At 39.5% G+C, this 19,717-nt stretch overlaps 1 protein-coding gene across 3 annotated transcripts in view; it reads left to right on the top strand.

Moving 5' to 3' along the window:
* Positions 1-853: 853 nt before the first annotated feature.
* INCENP (inner centromere protein) overlaps positions 854-19,717 on the top strand; it is a 36,381-nt gene continuing 17,517 nt past the window's right edge. Inside the window, exons 1-10 of one of the 3 annotated variants that reach the window (XM_007426530.3) lie at positions 854-1,048; positions 2,856-3,000; positions 3,565-3,672; positions 6,708-7,462; positions 9,182-9,230; positions 9,950-9,983; positions 11,409-11,505; positions 14,136-14,187; positions 19,036-19,150; positions 19,234-19,371. In XM_007426530.3, coding sequence (XP_007426592.1) covers positions 2,864-3,000; positions 3,565-3,672; positions 6,708-7,462; positions 9,182-9,230; positions 9,950-9,983; positions 11,409-11,505; positions 14,136-14,187; positions 19,036-19,150; positions 19,234-19,371 — 1,485 coding nt within the window. In that variant the 5' untranslated portion in view covers positions 854-1,048; positions 2,856-2,863. Of the gene's footprint in view, positions 1,049-1,396; positions 1,468-2,855; positions 3,001-3,561; positions 3,673-6,707; positions 7,463-9,181; positions 9,231-9,949; positions 9,984-11,408; positions 11,506-14,135; positions 14,188-19,035; positions 19,151-19,233; positions 19,372-19,717 lie in introns of those variants that run through there. The other 2 variants (XM_007426529.3, XM_088146171.1) reach the window with 2 other exon arrangements.

The following is a 19,717-nucleotide window of genomic DNA, read 5'->3' as shown; positions in this document are numbered from 1 at the left end:
TCCACATCGGGCTCAACAAGAATATCTAAATTTGCTGTAGTCTTACATAAAGTTGGGAGACTTGAAAGAACAGGTTAGGGATAGATCGTCATGAAGAAAATCTATCTATGTGGTCGCTAGGAGTCGAAAACGGCTTGATGGGACATAATCAAAAAGTCTTACATAAACATTCCTTGAAGATAGTTCTATTGTGTTCGTAAGACTTACTTCAGAGCGGGCATTTATAGGATCGCGCTTCTTCAATGAATCACATTGCAAAAGTTTCAGTTATAGCCTTTCCTGTTTCTTAATTAGAAATACATTTTTTAAATCAAACTATATCTGTCAAAAGACATGTTCCTTAACGTTTTGATATCTGTGTTATCAGCTACAGCCACTTCGTGCAGTCATTGTGTATATAACTAGAAATCTGATAGCACCTTTTATTAGAACGGATAAGTCTTTCACGAAAAGCGTGTGCCTCTTAATAAAATTTGTTAGTCGGAAAAGATGCTGCAGGACTTCTGATTTTTTTGCTACTATAGACTAACAAACTAAATCTTGCCAAGACAACTGCAGGGACTAGTCCAGGCAGTCGCCGGGAGTCAACACTGACTCGAAGGCACACACAAAAATAGACTAACACAGCTCTCCTGAAATGATTTTATACTCTAACGTGATTGCGCTGGCTATACATTACGCACTTTTTCCTCTGCGCCCTGAATGTTTATTCTCGGGTTTATTAAAAGAAATTGACTGTATTCTCTACAAAGCCTCGTAGTTCCTTTTCCTCCAGGTCCCGGAAGCCTCGCCCCCGGAACCCCGCGTATCTGCAACCGCAGCTCCCTTCTTCCCCGGGTGGCACCTCAGCCAATAGCAGTCGCCCGCCTTTGAAAACTCCGCTTCTGATTGGAGCTCTGGAAGTGTGACGCTCTTTGAAATTTGTAGCGGGCGCCGCAAGGGTGGCTGTTTCGCCGACGTTCCTGCCGCGGGTTGCTGAAGGAGGGCTGACAGAGCGCTTGGGTCTGTGCCGGGTCCGGATGAAACGGGCTGTCCCTACGCGGGAGCGGTGAGTGAGCCGGCCTTCGGGAAGGGAGGAGGATCGGTGTCTGGTTGGCTCCTTGATTGCCAAACGGCGGGGAAAGTAGTGGGTTTTACGGCTTTCAAGGGGTCTTATTTTGCTCTCAGTGTAAATCCAGTGGCGAGCAACGGCCAATGTGGAGTGCAGTTCCCAGCCAGCATGGCTTCGGTTAGGAATAATAGGAACTGTAGTCAAATATCGCTAGGGGGCGCGGAGGGCGGGTTTATAAAGCAGACTAAACTCAAGAGTCTGGGTTTGCAAAGCGCGCTTAACCCGGTTGGTGAAATAATCCACTTTCTGCATTTAGATGGTGCGCTGAATCGTAAACTAGCCACGCAAACGGGGGTTGGATCTCATCCTGAATCGCAAATATACTGTATAACCAAGGTTAAATTGAACCAAGTTTGGTATGTGCAAATCTAGATCTGGCCTGGTTAATTTTGTGCAGATACAGCCTTGCTGCTGTATTATTCCACCCTAATTTTTTTTCCGTTCCAAATTATGTGTTATATGGAAAAAAATATGAGGAGGTACCTGCTTCTGATGCAGACAGTAACTCTGAAGAATGTTCTGATGGGGTTGCTTTAAGATTTTGGTCACATTGTTTTGTCAAGACTGGCATCTGGCAGAACACCATGTAATTATGTTTAAAATTTCAGTTCCTGGGAGTTAGGCTTAGGTACCATTCAATTATCAAGACTCAGCCAATTAAGTCATCTTCTGCTTCATTCGGCCCACTTACATGATTAGCTAGCAGTTGCCGAAATCCCAAATCTGTGTTTTAAATACTGTATTGCAAAAGTTGATCTGTACTTTTTTGAGGGCTGTGGCCAGGCTTCTTACTGATAATCTGTTTGTTCTTGTTTCTGCTGTTTCTAATATTTTAAGTTGCTTTATTTGCTCTGGGGTTTGGTTTATAAATTGGGCAGCAGAGGAAGTTATTTGTTATATGTAAGTTATATAAGTTAATGTCTATTAATTTTATCTTTAATTTTGTTTTAGTGTTCTGTAAGCCAATTTTCAGGGCAATATCAAATAATGAGTTGCAGCCAGGTTTCTCAAGCTGCAGGTTGGGTTGTAACCTTGGCAGGTTACAATCAATTAGAAAGGTGGGGGGAATGCAAATTTTTTTTAAAAAATTGATCACAGTTTTGCAGGCAGATGGAGCACTGTCAAAACTTGTTCTGGGAATTGGAATATTTATTTTTTGGCCAAACTTAACATCAGTGAAATCATTAGTTTTATTCATGGGGGTGGAACCCAAATTCATTATCATTTTAAGAAGCTGCAATTCCACAGCATTTGAAAACCACTGAGTAAATTATACAGTATATATTTTATAATTAATATATATATTTTAACATTAAATATTAATATTATAGAATTACATTTTTTTTTTAAAAACTTTTCTTATGAATATATTTGTAGAAAAATTTTGGTTTTGGTTTTCAGGTTATCACTGGCTTTTGCATGCTTCTGGGAAGAAAAATATCAGATAACTAAACATTTCTGGATTATTAGGATTTAAGCACTTATATGGTCTCTCAGCTAAGATTATGGGATTCTGGGCAGTGAACACCAAGGGAAAAAAAAACATAACCAACACAAAAAACACAACTCATTAAAAATTACTAAAGCAATAATGTGACGATCAGAACTGTAAGATAATGTGGAGTTTGAGGAAAATGGTACTTCTTGCAACTTTACATTGAAACATGCAATTTGCAGCATGTTAAAATCGAGTCTTGCTTTTTTGTGACTTTAGCCAGAAGTTGTCATTCTTTGCATTTTGCAGGCCAAGCCATGTTGAAGATGCTGAACCCCATGGCATTGGAAGAGGAGGCAAATAAAAAGCTCACAGAATTTCTCCAAAATGTCCATAATAGAGATTTTGTATGGATGGATGAGATTCTTGAAGAGGCTATCAAGATGTTCAAGAAGTAAGAACTAACAAATTGCTAGAAATGGTACTAAAAACTTGTTCTTTTTTCTACCCATCCGTCAAAACAATAATAGCTTAGTACAAGGGTACCTCTTGGACATGACTCCTAGAAACTCTCCAATCGCAAATTCTTAACGTAAATCTTTATAAACAGTAGGATAAACTGATGGATTACAGGAAATGGTTTTATCTGTACTCAGTTTAAACGTAGATAAAATTAAAATTAGTTTTTGTCCTGGACCTATCCAGTCCTTTGTCTTAGTTTCTCCTACTTATTGGAGATGCTCCTTGGCTTCTGATTTTCAGAAAAAGGTGCTAATGCACCAAGCCACCACTAACCAGCCTTCATGGGAATAGAGCTCCAAATGGCTCCAATTTTTCATCTTTTATAATATGAATTAGTTTGAATTTTTTAAGAAAATGGCCAATCCTCCAATACAAAAGTGTGGATCTGAATAATTAAATTAGTGATCAGCAAATATCCTAGGAAAAATTGGCAAAATTCTTAATAAAGGCACCTAGCGGTTAAATTGTTCTTTTCATTTCTTTTGTATCAAAGTAGCAGCTTTGATGGAGAACCAGAGCTGATGCCAAAAACACCATCTCAGAAAAATCGTGGTAAAAAGAAATGTCTCTCTTCTGCTAAGAATGATCAATTTGCCACAAAGAGGTAGGATTTCAGTTTCATGTTTGTATGTTCTATACGCAAATATTTGGTTATATGTATAATTCCATTTGATATTTGTGGGAAATGTTAGGATTAGGAGTAGTTACAGTAAACTGAATAAATTTACTATTTGAGGATGGTTTACAAACTCTAATAAGCTAAAGTACAAAACAATTTTTCGTGGGACAGAATGTGGCTACTGAGACATACAGTACGTATCTTCATCTATAAATAAATGCATTGCAATCTAACTGTGGATCTGTTTTAGACTCATATAATTAATCCTTACCCTCAGATCCCTCTGCTGTCAGATACTAGGATGTGCTCTCTGGCTGGAGGGTGGGAACGGGAGTAGAATCTTGGTTGTACCTGTAGGAATCTCCATAGATATAAATTTATTGGTGATGGGCCATTCTGAATATTCAACATAATTATATTGTAGGTAAAATCTTGGATCCAATGAGTTGAAGTCCCTCTTACTTATGAGCCCTCAGGATTGGACTCTGCCTACAATAACCTCAGGCTGACAAAGTTTTTTTTTCCTCCCATTGAATTCAGTAGTAACCAGTTTTAAAAACTCTCATCTGATGGAGTAAAAGATCTGCTGCTTGTTTTGGCCTGCGTGAGCCAGAAGATCTTTGGAAGATCCAGCATTTTGTTTCTTCATCCCTGTCCTCTTTACAAATCTTGCACAGCAACCAGTCCTTTAGTTTGATCATCAATTTAGTCAGGTTCTTTATATGTGGACATAGTGAGAAAATCAGGATGCTTAAACAGAATGATATGGATTATAGATTCACAGGAACAATAAGCCAGGTAGATAGAATGTTTGGGGATAAGAAACAACTTGCTACAACTTCTGAAGATAGACTTAGCAAGCGTGTGCAGGCTAGTTCAGAGCTTTGGGATCTTGGGCCTACTTGAGATGCATGGCCCAGGAAGTCAGTTCATGTTCTGGCATGTTTGTATTTTCTTTTGTTTGTAAGGAGCTTGAAACTCTTTGCACTCCTGTATTGGTACAAACACTTGTTTAGAATGTGTGCTGTCTCTCTGCAGTGTCAAAAGGGAAAAACAATCTGAGACGATGGCATGGCACAACACATGTGGCCTTACCACATGTAAGGCCAGATGTTTTGCTATAGAACTGTTTCTTTAATGTTAATGGAGTTGGTCATACATTAAAACATACAAAATAGGATAATAATGGAAGGTTGCATTCATCTCCTATTCTGATGAAAGCATATGAAATACAATAAGCCTGATGAGCAAGAATTGCTGTATATAGGATAATAGCTTATTATACCTTTTTAGACTTAATCTTCTGGAGGAAACATGAACTAAGTTAGATTCTAGCATTCATAGATGGACTTTTAAAATATTTCATTTCCTGCTGCACTTAACTCACAAAAATCAAACTTAGCCCCCCAAATAAGTGGTTTCCATTACCATTGTACTCCAATAACCAGTTTCCTTCAGGCAATAGATATGCAAAGAAGTGTGCATTGGACAAAGGAGCATTTCAAGATTATACTTGGAATTATGATTCTAAGCTGCTGTCCAACTTTCATATGGATGTATTGGATTTTTTTTTTTTTCCAGCACAGCTCCAATTCTGATCCACCCAATTTTTGAACTTGATTTTTTTCCTGATTTTGGCTTATCTCTCTCTGTGCCAAATTTGGTCCAGTTGTGTACTGTTTTTGGAGAATTGTCTTGATGATGGACAGACAGATGGCCAGATTCCCAGGCCTCTTTACATAATTTATTTCCAGCGTACTGTTTGGTTCGAAAGTATAAAGTGGATTTTTAGAGTTACCTGATATGGGCTGCAGAAATATGGTTCACCGCTCGATGGAAACAGAGAGATTCAGAAATCACTTAACCTAGTAGTCATTTAGGTTTTTGCAGTTCTGATTATTTGATTGCAAGTGTGGGAAATATTATTAAGGACTTCAGAGTCTATGATAGTTTGACATTGTATAACATTAAATAGTAGGGCTGGGTAAATCTTTGAAGAAGTGTTCAGTTTTGACAGACATTTGAGTGAAGCACCTCTTTGAAAACTTCCTCAAAATACCAGGAACGCTTCTGAAGACAACTTGGAAACTGCAGCTGTTGCCCAGTGCTGAAGCTAGACTACTAATCAGGGACATTTGATGTTGTTGCATTGACCATCAGGCTTCAGGACCTAACTTAAACGCTGGTTGTCACTTATAAAGCCCTATATGGCATGGTATTCAGATATGTCAGGGAGTGCCTTATGAAGTATGAGTCTATCTGACAACTCCAAACATTGAGGAAGATTTTGAAAGGATTTTACCCCCACTTGAAATCTGAACTAGGAGATAGGTATTCTTGGTAGTAGTCTTTACATTATGGAATGCAACATGTTTGGCTCCCGCTTGTTCAGAAAGATTCTTAAATCATTTTATTTTACCCTTCATGCCCAGATGATTTGGCATGACTTTATTATGAAATATTACTGTACTTTTTTAATGCTTGGCATGGTTTGTTTCTGGTTTGCTTCCTGTTCATTGCCCAGAGTTGCTCCGATTGGGAATATTTATAAATTCTGAAAGATAGCTAAGATCCTCTGATCTAGAAAGCACATCATGGCTAGTGAAATGTCTTCACCCTCAAACACCATCAAGAATTGCTTTCACTGCCATTAGCCCTGGGGCTGTGAATCTAAAGGAAGGCAGCTTCTCAGACCTCATCAATTGGGTAGGAGTTTGCCTACTAGGTTATGTAGCACTTTGGTTAGTCTAAATGGCTATGTTATATTTATGATGTGATTAATTTCTCTAGAGTTTTCTGCTAGGTAAGATATTGTTCACTGCAATTTTGAGAAAATGTCTTAAAGATCAGCTTTATCTCAGGGGTATGAGGGAAATCTTTTGTCCAATTTATTTTAGCAAACTGTAGCTCCTCCTGATTGCTTTTATTGTGCAAAAAAGTAAATGGAGGCACGTTCTGCTTCGCTCATGATAAGTGCCGGCTTTGGCATTGTGTAATTGACAATATGTTTCTTTTACCAGATTGTCAAAAAGAAGCAGTGCCCGGACGAGGGCTTCAAAGAGGATTTCCCAAAATGTCCAGCACAAAAAAGAACTGGAAATTCTGAAAGCTGGACTAGAGAACGCCTCTCCTTGTCTTCGTGTAACTAGATCACAGGATGTTGGTTCTTCCAGCCCCCCCTCAGTTGCTGCTGTTAAGAATCCGGTTGTTGATTTAGCCAAAGGGAGGATACCACTGGTAGAAATTAGTGCCAATGAGAGGCGCAGTGCAGAATTGCAGATGGAAAAAACACCACCTCAAACAGCAAAGATTGCCTTAAGCCATACATTGTCTTCATCACCTGTTAAGAGATCACAAACCTTGTCTAAAGCTTCTGTGCTCGTGATCCCAGACACTCCTGAGGAAAAAATATCAAAAGAGGGACGGGCAGCATGTAAGCTGAAGATAGCAAATGTGCCTCTCTCCGAAACTATTGAAAATGAAGAGTCCAGTGCTCAAAAATTACATCCACAGCAACAAGAAAATGAGCCACTATCTGAACCCAAAGCCACTCTGGACTTAAGTGAGGGTTCAGAAACACCTACTGCCCCTAAAGGAAGCCGTCGATCAGTGCGCCGAAGCCTGATGGGCAGAGCCTCCACAAGCTGTAGAGCCTCTCTGGCCAAGAGATGCTCACTAAGCACCAAAAGGGAACAAATAGTCCTGAGACGCAGTGGCAGGACTGTGTCCAAGCAGCAATTGATCCAGCAGTCATCTGTTCATAGGAATGTAAAGAGTAAGGGTTTTTTTCCAATTTTATTTCATAAGTTTCTTGGCCACCTGTCCAAGAGTGGCCCTTTCAGAGGAGTATGGAATTCAAAATAAAATTCCCTAACAAATTATAAAAACACTGCATTTTTACAGGTTCAAAATTCTTTAAATTATATGCAGTTTCAAATTAGATATGAGCCAGTTTGGTGTAGTGGTTAAGGCATCAGGCTAGAAACCAGGAGACCCTGAGTTCTAGTTCAGCTTTAGGCACAAAGCCAGTCAGACCTAGGAAGCAGGCAGTGGCAAACAATTTCTGAAATCTTGCCAAGAAAACTGCAGGGACTAGTCCAGGCAGTTGCCAGGAGTCAAGACTGACTCAAAGGCACCCAAAAAATTAGATATAGTTTGTACTTTAACAGTGAAAGTATTTAACACAGCCCAAGGTGTTTTCAAAGTTCCCTTATAAATATCCCTAGATGGAACCAGTTTAATCAAATAGGGGCTACTACTGACAGAAGTCCCTCTTTCTGATACCTCTCAGCCTTACTGACCTTCATGAGGGACTAGTAAGTGGGCACTCTGAAAATGATTTAAATGATTTGGAAAATGCATAGGGTGGCAGCAGCTGGCTGAACCTGTCCAGGTTTGGAAGTTAAGGAGAATCAGGCTTAGTTAGCACTTGGGTGGGAGACACCCAGAGAATACCACAACTAATTCGACTGGGAAATTATAGATAGATCAGAAGAAAGCAGCAAACACTTTTATAGGGTTGCCAAGAAAACTACATCTATAGACAGGTCCATGAAATCACCAGGAGTTGAGCTCAATCTTGATTCAAAAAAGCTAATGTCTTTAGGATAGGGTGCAGCTGACATACCAAATTAGTTTTGTGCCATCTGTCTTGCAGTTAGCAATGAATCAAGAAGGACCCCTAAGCAGTTTAAGATAATATTATACAAGTTGAATCCCTTTGTCCATGTGAGAAGGCTTTCCTATCCAAAGTATCACTGTGGGATTTTTTGTCTTTTTTTTTTATATTAAGTTTAAGCTTATCCTCTTTTGTCATCTCAAAACTGTCCCAGTATCCACAGAGGGCATCCAGTTCTGAAGTTAGGTGGGAAAACAAGGTAAAGGTGGATGCCTGTCATCTGCATATTGATGTCATTCAGCATCACACCTCTGGATAACTTTCTCCCTGTGGTTTCTGTAATGTGAATTTCTATGTTGCCTACCTTTTTTCTGTTTGTTCATTGATATGCTGAAGAAAAACAGATGAGTTAGCTTAATGTAGCTGTCGTGGGTATTCTCAGGGGAGAAGCATCTTTGTGGGAGAAAATTCATTCTTATAAACCACTTCTCCTTTAATGTATGTTTAAAGTTGATCCTTAAAAAATATCAGAAACTAATTGGTAAAAATAGTCAATGTAAACTAAAAAAAAAGCCAGTAGAAGAATATTTTAAGAAATGAGGAAACGTTGATATGAGGAATCAGAGATCACTCAACAGACGTAACTCAGATTTCTGGCTTGCAAAAAATGTGTAGTCTGGGATAGAATATCCAACAGCACGTTAAACAGGCTTCATGTGCTTCAACCCAGACTAATTCAATGAATTACCTTTCTTTTGGCCTGGATGCTGCTATAAAGTGCAGTAGAAAAAAGATCTCTTTGTAGATGTTGTGTTTTATTTTAATAGTATAGCCTGTGTTGGGGATAAAATGTTTTTTATGCCTCTTCTCTTTCAGCTCAGGCTGTAATGGAGGAATTTCTAGATAAAGAAAGTACTGAATCTGGGTAAGCTTATTTCAGTCAAATAAGATTTGTGAAAATAAATACTTGATTGAAGGCATTACACAGCCTTCTGTAGCCTAGTATGGAGTGTGGATAGAGAATCATTGATAACCAGTTAATTTTACTTAATCATTTGATTCATTTATTATATGGTGTCAAAGACATGTTCTGGCATGAACAAAAGTAAATAATCTGGTACTAGATCAGACATTTAACAAAACAAGGAACTAGTAGAAACTATGTCCCACACAGAACCAAATCATTTCTACTTACTTATGTAGAGCGGCTAGAAGAAAGAGGCACAAGAAATTTGAACACTGCCTGTTGAAATTAGAGCTTGCTTTTCACACACAGCAGTCTTTCAAATTCTTTCATAATGGCTTCTTAGCTTCTCTACAATAAAATCTACTTATCAAAAGTTTCTGGATTCTTATGTGCCTGTTTAATTATTCACAGTAAAGCCTGACATACAGTGATGTGAACAATTAAAATTGGGCCTGGAACCATATCCAAGTTACTGGTTTGGAGGTTTACTTCCAAAAACTGCCAAACCTCTGAAAAGCATGTTCTAGGTGGAGGAGGTTTGGCATGGTCTAGAGAGTAACAGAACTCTCTAGAATCAGTGGGCTTTGGACAATCTTAATTAAAATCTTACTAGTAAAAACAAATCTATAGTTTTGATACTATATATCTCATGTTCTTTCTTTTTTTTTCTCCCATAGAGCAAAGTTAGATTCTATGTCTCATTCTCAGGAGGTAAGTTAAAATAGATGCTTAAAAAATCATGTTTGTTTGAGCAGAGCACTCCTTCAAAAAGCATTAATCATCTACGTCCTTTGGTAGAGTTGCATAACTACCTCTAAGGCTGTCTCTAACTCTGTGTATGTGTGTACATGTAAGCCTGCCAAAGAAGTGTTTTGAACAGGGAGGACTTTGCTGATGTTAATACATATTGCAAAGCACCTCTTTTGAATGCTTTGTGTAGTCCTTCTATCTGCTGAACTGCACTTTGGAGCCTCAACGGGACAATTCCTAACTGGTCAAATCTCATCTGTATTAGAGGAGCAAGTGATAATATTTTGTCCCCTGGATAAGGACACATCTATCCCACTACTGGGACTATTGACAGCCACATATCAGAGCACATGTTAAATTTCAGATAGCCAGCTATAAATGTTTTATCCTTAGTGTTTCCAAATAATTCCTTCGCTGTCAAATGGTAGAAGTTTGGCTTCTTATATTTATGGTTGGTACCTTATATGTATTTATTGTATTAAATTTATACATTGCTACATCATACAACTTTTTTGAGCTTGTACTATAGGATGAAAAAATTCATAAGCAACTTGCCCTTGGCTAAATGTAATACTTTCTTGTCTAATCTGACTGGCACTAAAGCAGGAGTCTGGCAGGTAGACCTGCCAAGATAAAAGCCTATAGCTTTTCTGGTCAAGTCTTGACCATTTTGGTACTGCTAAGTGGGAAAGAGCCTACGAGTGCATTAGGACATTCTTAGTTTTGTTGTAAACTGCCCAGAGTCATTCAGTGAGATGGGTGGTGACAAATCTGATAAATAATAATAGTTGTGTACATTAATTAATATAGTAATGGAGATTTGGTATAATCCCTTATATCAACCATCCTGGAGGTGACTGGTACAATCAAACTGTCCCTGTTAGGGGCTTTGCATTTCTAAGTGCTTTTATTGTTTTTTATTGCTTTAAAACAGTTTGTATTAAAGTGATGTGAGCATTATATTTGTGGCTGTCAATAACTGAACAGTTTTTATTAAGATATTGTTACAAAGATAGTTGAACCGGAGAGATGTCCCGAAAGAATATATAAATTATGTTTGGGGAGCCTTATGGTCCTTGCTAAAGTGTTAGATCATCTGGAAAGCAAACGTACAATTCTGAAACTGCCAAACTTATCTGAAGTGAAAAATTTCCGGCCCATTTCTATGCTTAATATTTCTCAACCATGCATTAGACTTTGACTTAATCATACTCATAACACAGGATTTCTCTGTCATTTAAGTCCCATTGATTTCAGGAGGTGAAATGTAAATTTCAATGAAAGAAATTATATTTAGGTTAAGCCATTAAATCAGTGGTCAACTAATGACTCTATATGATTTGCCTGGACAGATATATATTCAGAATATGATTGCCTTTACCACAGGTTGATGAAAATCTCAGGAAATCTCTTTGTTCTAACAAGACTTGCATGCCAGAAACTCTCCAATCCCAAGAAAAACAGCACAAAGGAGGCTGGGACGGTCAGTATATTCAGTTAGCTGAGTGGCAAGAATAATGAACTTTGAAGCAGATGGGACATGCCTAAGGAAGACAAAACCCTAATCTTATTTATTCAGTACTAATCCAATTATTTGAGGGTACTTGGCCAGTTTAATAGTGGTAATAGGGTTTTGGGGAGGGAGGGAGAGACTCAGCCATCTTTCATTGGTGATTAGACTTGATGTATACCCTGCATTTTTGCTCTGTCAAGCACTCAAGGCACCTAATAAAAATTTAAAACAAAAACAATATAAATAGCTAAACACACAAATTAAAATTAGCAATGTCACTCATGCCTTGGTTACTTTTTTCTGGAGTACTGTAAAATATTCTACATGAAGCTGCCCTTGAAGACCACGCAGACTACAGCTGATCTAGGCTGTAGCAGCATGAATGCATTTGCGCATCTGCATGAGCGCATCAGTGCATCTCAGTACAGCCATGCAACACTGCTACTGGGTAAGCTGCACTAGCTATCAGTGGGCTTCAATTGCAATTCAAGATACTGATGGCTGCCTGTAACACATATCAAGCTGCAGGGTCTGGATATTTGCAAGACCATCTGTCTCCAGTTACCTTTGCCCATCCTTTAAAACTTGAGAGTTGCTATGTTCCGGGTTGCATCAATTAAACATTGTCACTTACAGGACCCAGGAAACATGCTCTCTGTGTCTGGCCTATCAAACAGTCTTCACCCAGAAACATGATTTGCCCTGACCCTACTGGCCTTTAAGAAGGCCTAGAAAACCTAATTCTTCCCCCAGGAGCTGGCCCAGTTGTAACTATATGAATTGTGTGTCTAGCCCCCAGTGCAGTATGCTTTATTCTGTTATGGTTTTTTTTTCCCCCCCTTTCTATTTTAAGGAAATATTTTAAGTTTTTAATTCTTGTTAGCTTGTTAGCTGCTCAGAGTTACCTGGTAAGTGGGCAGCCATATACACTGAATAAATTATCTTTATTGAATTTAATATCAAAATAGCCAGGTTTAGGCAGGAAATATAAGGGTGGGAATGTGACCACAAGATTTCTGGAAGATGACACAATTCTTTTTTTATTGTTCAACTCCCTCTCCCCCCCACACCCCGATATTCCCCACTAGACCAAACATGTTTGACCTTGCCCTTTCCAATGTTGCTCCTCCATTATCAAAAGGTGGGCTGGGAGGCTAAGTTGTGGGTCCTTGGCCTAAAAACCTGTGCATCTCTTTATTAAAGTGTTCAGTCTTTATTTTTGTCATGAAGCTGACTGGCTGAATTTATGCTGCTAGTCTCTTAATTATGCCTATCATAGTGGGTTTGCAAAAATCCTAGATAAGAGTTCTAAATCTTTGCTATCATCTAGTGGTCATCTGGATTTTTGCTGCTTAGATAAGGTAGGTCTAACTTAATCAGCCTCACAAGATTATTGTGCAGAAACAGTGTGTGCTGAAGTCAAATTTTTAATTCAAAGCAAATATGCCACTAGAACAGAGGCAGAAAATATGGGTAGTCCTTGAGTTACAACTGCAATTGGGACCGGAATTGCTGCTGTTAAGTGATGAGGTCATGAAGTGTGACATCACATGACCACATTGCTTAGTGATGGCAATCCAGGTAGTCCCGGTTGTCATCGTAACCCAAGACATGTGGGAAACAGAGGGAGTGCCGCAGGGGTGTCGGGGAGGCCTGGTGCAGGCTGTGCACGAGTTGGGGGAATGGGTGCTCAGTGTAGTGCAAGCTCAGAAAGGCCGGGGAATGAGACCCTGGGGTGCATGCGATTGCAGGGAGGCTGGAGAAAAACAGTGCGGGGTGCATGCGTGTATGTGTGTGATCACAGGGAGGCTGGGGAAACAGGGTGCAGGGTGTGTGCGAGCAAAGGGGGGAAGGAGGGGGCGATGCATGTGAGCAAAGAAAGGCTGAGGCAGCAGGAGAGACTTACCCCAGCAACTTGCGACCTTCCTTGCTGGCTTCCCATTGTCTTTGCCTGGGGGAAGCTGGCAGGGAAGGTCGCAAATGGCAATCATATGATCGCGGGACACTGCAACTGGTTGTGAGCACCAGCTGGTTGCCAAGCGCCCAAATTTTGTTCATGTGACTGCAGGGGCACTGCAAAGACCAGAACTTTGAGTACCAGTCATAAGTCACTTCGTTCAGCACCATCGCAACTTTGAATGGTTGTAACTCGAGGACTACATGTAAAATCTAATTGGCCCTATTGCATAAATAGTACTTCCAGCTTCAGACTTTTGAAGTCAAGTAATTCAGAACCCCAAAGACTGCTACAGTAAGTTATGTATTAAGAAATTAATTCATTAAAATTAGGATAGTGGTTTGGCACTACTCTGGGTTTATAGAAATGGTTTAAAAACTCTGGTTTTAATCTAGCACAACTGTAGCCTGTTCATGGACAGGAAGAGGTAGAGAGCTGCTATTTACTTTCTTTACTATTTAGTTAATACTTTAAATAACAGCTTGTATGCATATTTTCTGTAGAAAGAATTTGTAGACATATGAACATTTTGCCCTGACAATTGACTACTTATTTATTTGTTGATGAAACAACTTTGCCTCTCACCTAACTTAGCCAAACGCTTATTGAACACTACTCACTCTCTGTTTCTCTTTATATGCAGAAGGCAGCTCTGAAATGAGTGATAAGTTACAAAAGCAGCCTCACAGTGCCCGGTATGTTTCTTTGCCTCTTGATAAAAACTCTTTGATCAGTTTTATTTAAACAATTAGTGTTGACTTTATTGCCAATTAATGTGTTAAGTCTTAGGAATCTTCTAAGCAGCTATGTTGATTAGGGGATGATAATAAGATTGTAGTCCAAGACATGAGAAGGGCAAGTTGAGGAAGATTTATCTAGAGCAGCGTTTCTCAACTGTGGCAACTTTAAGATACATGGACATCAACTCCCAGCATTCCCTTGGCAGCATGCTGAAGTCCCCACATCTTAAAGTTGCCAAGTTTTAAAAACACTGATTTATGTTGAGAAACTCTGATCTAGAGAGAGGGAGGAAAATAAGGAGGGGATCCTTTCTACTTTGGATATAAGAGGTAGTCAGGATAAGTCAGGATAGCCGAAAATGCAAAGGATTTGCAAGCCTTAGTACTAAAACTCGAAGAGCACAGTGAAAAAATGGGACTAAAATTAAATATAAAGAAGACAAAAGTAATTACAACAGATAGAACAATCAGCCTTAGAACTGACAGTGAAGAGACTGACGTGGTGGATAGCTTCTGCCTTTTAGGATCAACCATCAACAGTAAAGAAAGGAGTCAAGAACTATGTCACAGACTAGCATTTGGTAGAACAGCCATGAAGGCCTTGAAAAAGATATTCAAATGCCATGATATGTCTATACCTACAAAGATTAGAACTGTACAAGTCATAGTATTCCCTGGGACACTCTATGGAAGTGGAAGCTGGACTTCAAAGAAGCAGGATAGGAAGATTATTAACACCTTTGAACTTTGGTGTTGGAGAAGACTCCTGAGAATACTGTGGACAGCCAAGGAAACAAACTGATGGTTCATTGAAAAAATCAAACCAGAGTTCTCAGCTCTCTAGAAAAAGCTGCAATCCTGGGAAAGTTGGAAGAGGATGACCAGCAGCAAAGCAGATGAATTCAGTTACAGTGGTGATGAGTGCACCGTTGGGAGACTTGAAAGGACAGATTAGAGATAGATTGTCATAGAGAAAATCTATGTGGTTGCTAGGAGTCAAAAATGACTTGATGATAATCAATCAGTCAGGATAAGGTGTAAATCTTCCTAGCTAATTACAGGGAACCACGTGACTTAGTATCAAAAGCTATATTCCTTTAGTAAATTCCTTCCCAGTTCTTCTGTGTTTTGCTCAGAACAGAGGCAACTCCTCCTTCCCCAAACCTCTCCTTCCAAAGATTTTGAAACTTCTCTATTTTCAGAGCATTGTAACCTTAATTTCTTTAAGAAAAAAGGGTGTACAGTTTCTTTCTGTTTTCCTTGCCTCTGTTTCTCACAGCACCCACAGTGAAACGTGTGATGTAGCAAACCTACAAAGAAGAAAGCTCAGCAGGTCCAAGTCACAGGACAAAAAAGAGTCATCAGTTTCAGGCCAAGCTATTGAGGGAACTCCTGCTGCTAGTCTTCCCAGCCATCTGTGCAAATACTAAGAAATGCTCAGCAGAAGTCTCCCACAGGGCAGTCCCTCCAGGAATTCAAAGGCATCTTCTACCAGCTTCCTGCCAAAGTAATCCAGTGGTGCCTCTATGTACCCCCTGCCAGAGGTGGGCTGCATGTAGTTCTTCAGATGTCAGTGCTCTGCATCTCCCAGTATGCATTACCTTTGGTTAGAGCTGATAGGAGTTAGAATTTAATAACTTCTGCAGATTATTGTGTATCCCAGCCATATGGGAACTGCTCTCAGAAGCCACCAATGGGAGGAAAGAACAATAGATGCAGCCTTTCCAGATGGCTGAAACCAAAGGAGGCTTTTCTTTTTCTTTCCTTTGGAAACATCAAGACAATCTTGGAAAAGAGAAACTTTTCCCTAAAGCTCTAGTGTTTAATTTTTCTGTGATATATAGGAGGCAGTTACTGATCAATTGATAATATCCTCTCAAATAATCCTTATCCTTTCCCCTGTCTGCCTCTCAGATTTAAGGATAAGGGGGTTTTAGATACAATCTTAATCCTAAATAGGCTAATCTTGGACCTCTACCTTTCCTTGAAGAATCTGGTAGTGAAATGTAATTTACCCTTAAGAAAACTTTCTTTAATCCTGAAGACAGATCACATAATGATCAAGTTTTGATTCAGGCAGTGAAATATGGCAGCGCCTCTCCTTTCATTTAAATATTTTCATTCTTCAAATAAGAGGATCAGATCGGACTGATAGATCTACCCACCCATCCACCCCAAATTGTTGACCTCTAGACAGTTTTAGGTACCAATTTTCCTTGTTTCCCCCAGACTGTCTTAGGTTTGCATTGTTATAAACATAAATATATTCCACCAATAAACAAGGGGTATTTCAGTCCTTTAAAAGTTTGGAGCGTCTCATAGTCTTCTGCTCTTCCTAATGTCTGCAGCTCTAAGTGGTAAAGAAACAAGCCATGCTCATGAAGACCTAAGATGCAGCAGTCTTGCTGAAGCCAAGCAAATATGGGGTTGCTTAGTGCCCGGATGAGAGAATTTTTCCACTTAGAAAGCTCTCCTCAACCTAAAATATTTAATTAATTTTGCTTGGAGGGAACATTATTTTGCCATAGCACCGAAGAACTTTCATGTCAGGTTTTTAGCTATTCTTCTGAAATGAGACTCCTCACAATTTTATCTTCTTCAAGAGGTTCTTTTAGATACATATCTGGATACTTCCTAATCTCTCACCTGGACAAAGAGTTAAAGTTTCATCTTTAACATGCTTACAGAGCCATGGTCTCTCGTAAATAGTAAAGAGATCTAAGACTTATGTTGATCAGATAAAAGAGTATTGCTTTTCTATTAAGTAATAGTAATACTTATTCTATTAAGGATATGGCCATCAGAACTGATCCTTTGTTCCTTTCAAAAGTGAACTCTATGCTCACTTATTCTATCATTTTCTTGTCATTCTGTGGCATAGATGGTGCAATTGAAGAGCATTCAGAATGTTGTGCAGTGGCTTCATTTTGGAAATAACCAGGTTCATATTTTACATAAGGCATAATTTATTTCAACTCATGTTTGTCAAGTGAGCTTACTCATATGTACTGCTAAGCTATAAACCATGATTTACAAATCATAAATTGCATAATGGTTTAGTGCAGGGGTTCTCAAACTGAGTTAGTATTTGCTTTGGGGTGGGGATGCAAAAAATTAAATGGGATTGCACATTTTCAGGGGGAAGGCACTTAAATATATGCAGATTACTGCCAAACCTCATTCTGCCTAGACAGATGCTTCTCCAGACAAAGCAGGAACACAGTTTGGCACAGCTCTGGAGTGGTCTTGCAGGGGTCCAGGGTGCACCCTGAAGTTTGGGCTGCTGTTGGATGGGGAGAGAGGACCCAGAGTCCAGGTTGCAAAGTTCAGACATGTTCCTGCAATGATGCGGCCCTTTGCACTGGATCACTATTTGTATTTGGTCCTGTACTCCTTGGATGAACTGGCAGAAAGTTCAAGATTTGCTCTAGTTGCAGAAAGTAAACCTTGATCCCGAGTGAATATGGGGTGAGGAGTTAAATGTAGCTGTCTAGAAATTGGGGACCAGGTTTCAGGGGAGTTGTGCAAGGTTGAGTGGACTCATCCTTCACATTCATTGATACAGTTTTGAATTTGATTGTTTTGATGTTCCTTTCTAATAATGTTGTTTGTTTTGTTTTTTGAGGCTGCAGAGTTCTATCTTTGTTTTCTTTGAAATGTAGATGAAATGTTGTTATTGAAACTAGGCTGTATGTTTATTTATTGCCCAGCCTAGTGCAATGACTGGGTTTGTTTGGGAGCAGGGGCACACACACAGGTTATTTGCCATCTTATGGAAGTTGCTCTTGTGCAAAGTTAGTGCCTTGTGTGAGCCTAATCAATCTCTAGTTCTCTTTACACCTCCAAAGGAAGAAAAGATGCCCTTTCCTATAATAGCATTATGATGCAAAATTTGCCCCCTAGCTTTTGAAATGTAGCATATTCCTTCCACATGTAATACCCTAGCTCTCTTTATTAAAGCAGCAGTAGCCAATTCAGGATTCATGCTCCTATTACTAATATTGGCAGGACTACCTCTAATTCTTTGGCTGATACATTTAATAAAGAGTATATGTTTGACATTCATAACACTACTGAGGCACCATGTGAAAATAATTCTTCCACCTGTGCTACAACCGCAGCCTATGCAGGATTTTACATACCCTTGAGTGTGCAATTTTGAAACCCTCTGCACCAATCAGAATGTAAAGCTGGTATTGATCATAATGGCTCTCATAAATTTGGTGTATCTACATACCCAAGATCTTACTAGGATTCCAAACTGAAGGTCCGTTGCTTAAGGGTCAGTGGAGTTTTTAATTCATTCATAAATAGCTTTCGTCAAAACAATGCCTGCTCTTTTTGTTCTGTTCTTTAACTATCTTCTCATTTTGCTGGTTGCAGTATGGAATTGGGGGAGGAGATGTCCCCAGGGGGATATAGTATAAAAGGTTAAGTCACATGATTATCTGTCCTAAGTAAGGAGGACTGGATAAGCCCACCTTTAATATCTTTGCATACCAAACTGGAAAGGATCTTCACAGTAAGTATTGATAATCTGACCTCTGTTGAAGAGAGACTTGCAAGACTGTACTGCAAACTTAGGTAACCCCAGAATAGGCCCATGGTGCCAAATAGATAAAACCAGTTTCTAGTAAATGGCGGGTTTCATTAGATAGTTAGCCAAGCAGCTATTTTGCCCCTGAGTCTTTTGTGAGTTCATAAGCCACTGGATATAAGATTTTATACTTTGTACCTATATCTGAGACAAGGGTATGTTAGGGCTGACTTGCTGTGTGAAATGAGCCCTTTATAATCTTACAGGAGAAAGCCAAGCTATAAGAGAGCAGTTAGTGATAGAGATGATGAACATGACACAGAAGATGAGCTCTCTCCACCAAGAAAAAAGACTCCATCTCCTCAGTGCCCTGCCAGCAAGGTAAGGCAAGCATTGCAGCCCTGAGAGCACACCCAGGACACGGGGTTGACTTCCACGGATTGATAATGTTCTGGGTTTTTCAGGTCGTACGTCCTTTCAAAACATTCTTGCACACAGTGCAGAAGAACCAGATGCTGATGATGACTCCTAGCTCCGTGAGTCGAAACAGCACTATAAAATCGTTCCTCAGACAGAACGCTCCCCTCCGCACCACTCCCAAGGTAATTTAAAGTACTCTGTACTTGGTACCAAATAAAAAGAAGAGGAGCTTCTGGATTGAGGGTGGGAGTTGTCCCCCTCCCTTCAGAAGTTCTGAATATCAGAAGGTTCAAGTTGTTCTTGTCCTTTTATTGCTTTTAGCTAAGAAACTGGTTTCACATGGCATTTATTCTGCTATTTCTGAACATTTGTGTTCCGGTTGAAAGTCCCTCTTTGGAGCTCTCTTGGTTCAAATCATGAAAGGCTTTGAAGTATGGCTGTATCTCAGTTGAGTTGAGCTAGTAAAAGAAACTGAGGTTGGAAAGCAAGAATCTGAACAGTTGGTGAAAGAAGCAAGGAGTTTAAGAA

The sequence above is a fragment of the Python bivittatus genome, unplaced genomic scaffold (genome assembly GCF_059951505.1).
Source record: "Python bivittatus isolate LINGU-HERP-01145 unplaced genomic scaffold, Pbiv_v1 ctg000480_np1212, whole genome shotgun sequence".
Lineage (NCBI taxonomy): Eukaryota > Metazoa > Chordata > Lepidosauria > Squamata > Pythonidae > Python > Python bivittatus.
The sequence above is the reverse complement of the archived record's forward strand: the minus strand, read 5'-3'. Positions and strand labels throughout refer to the sequence as shown.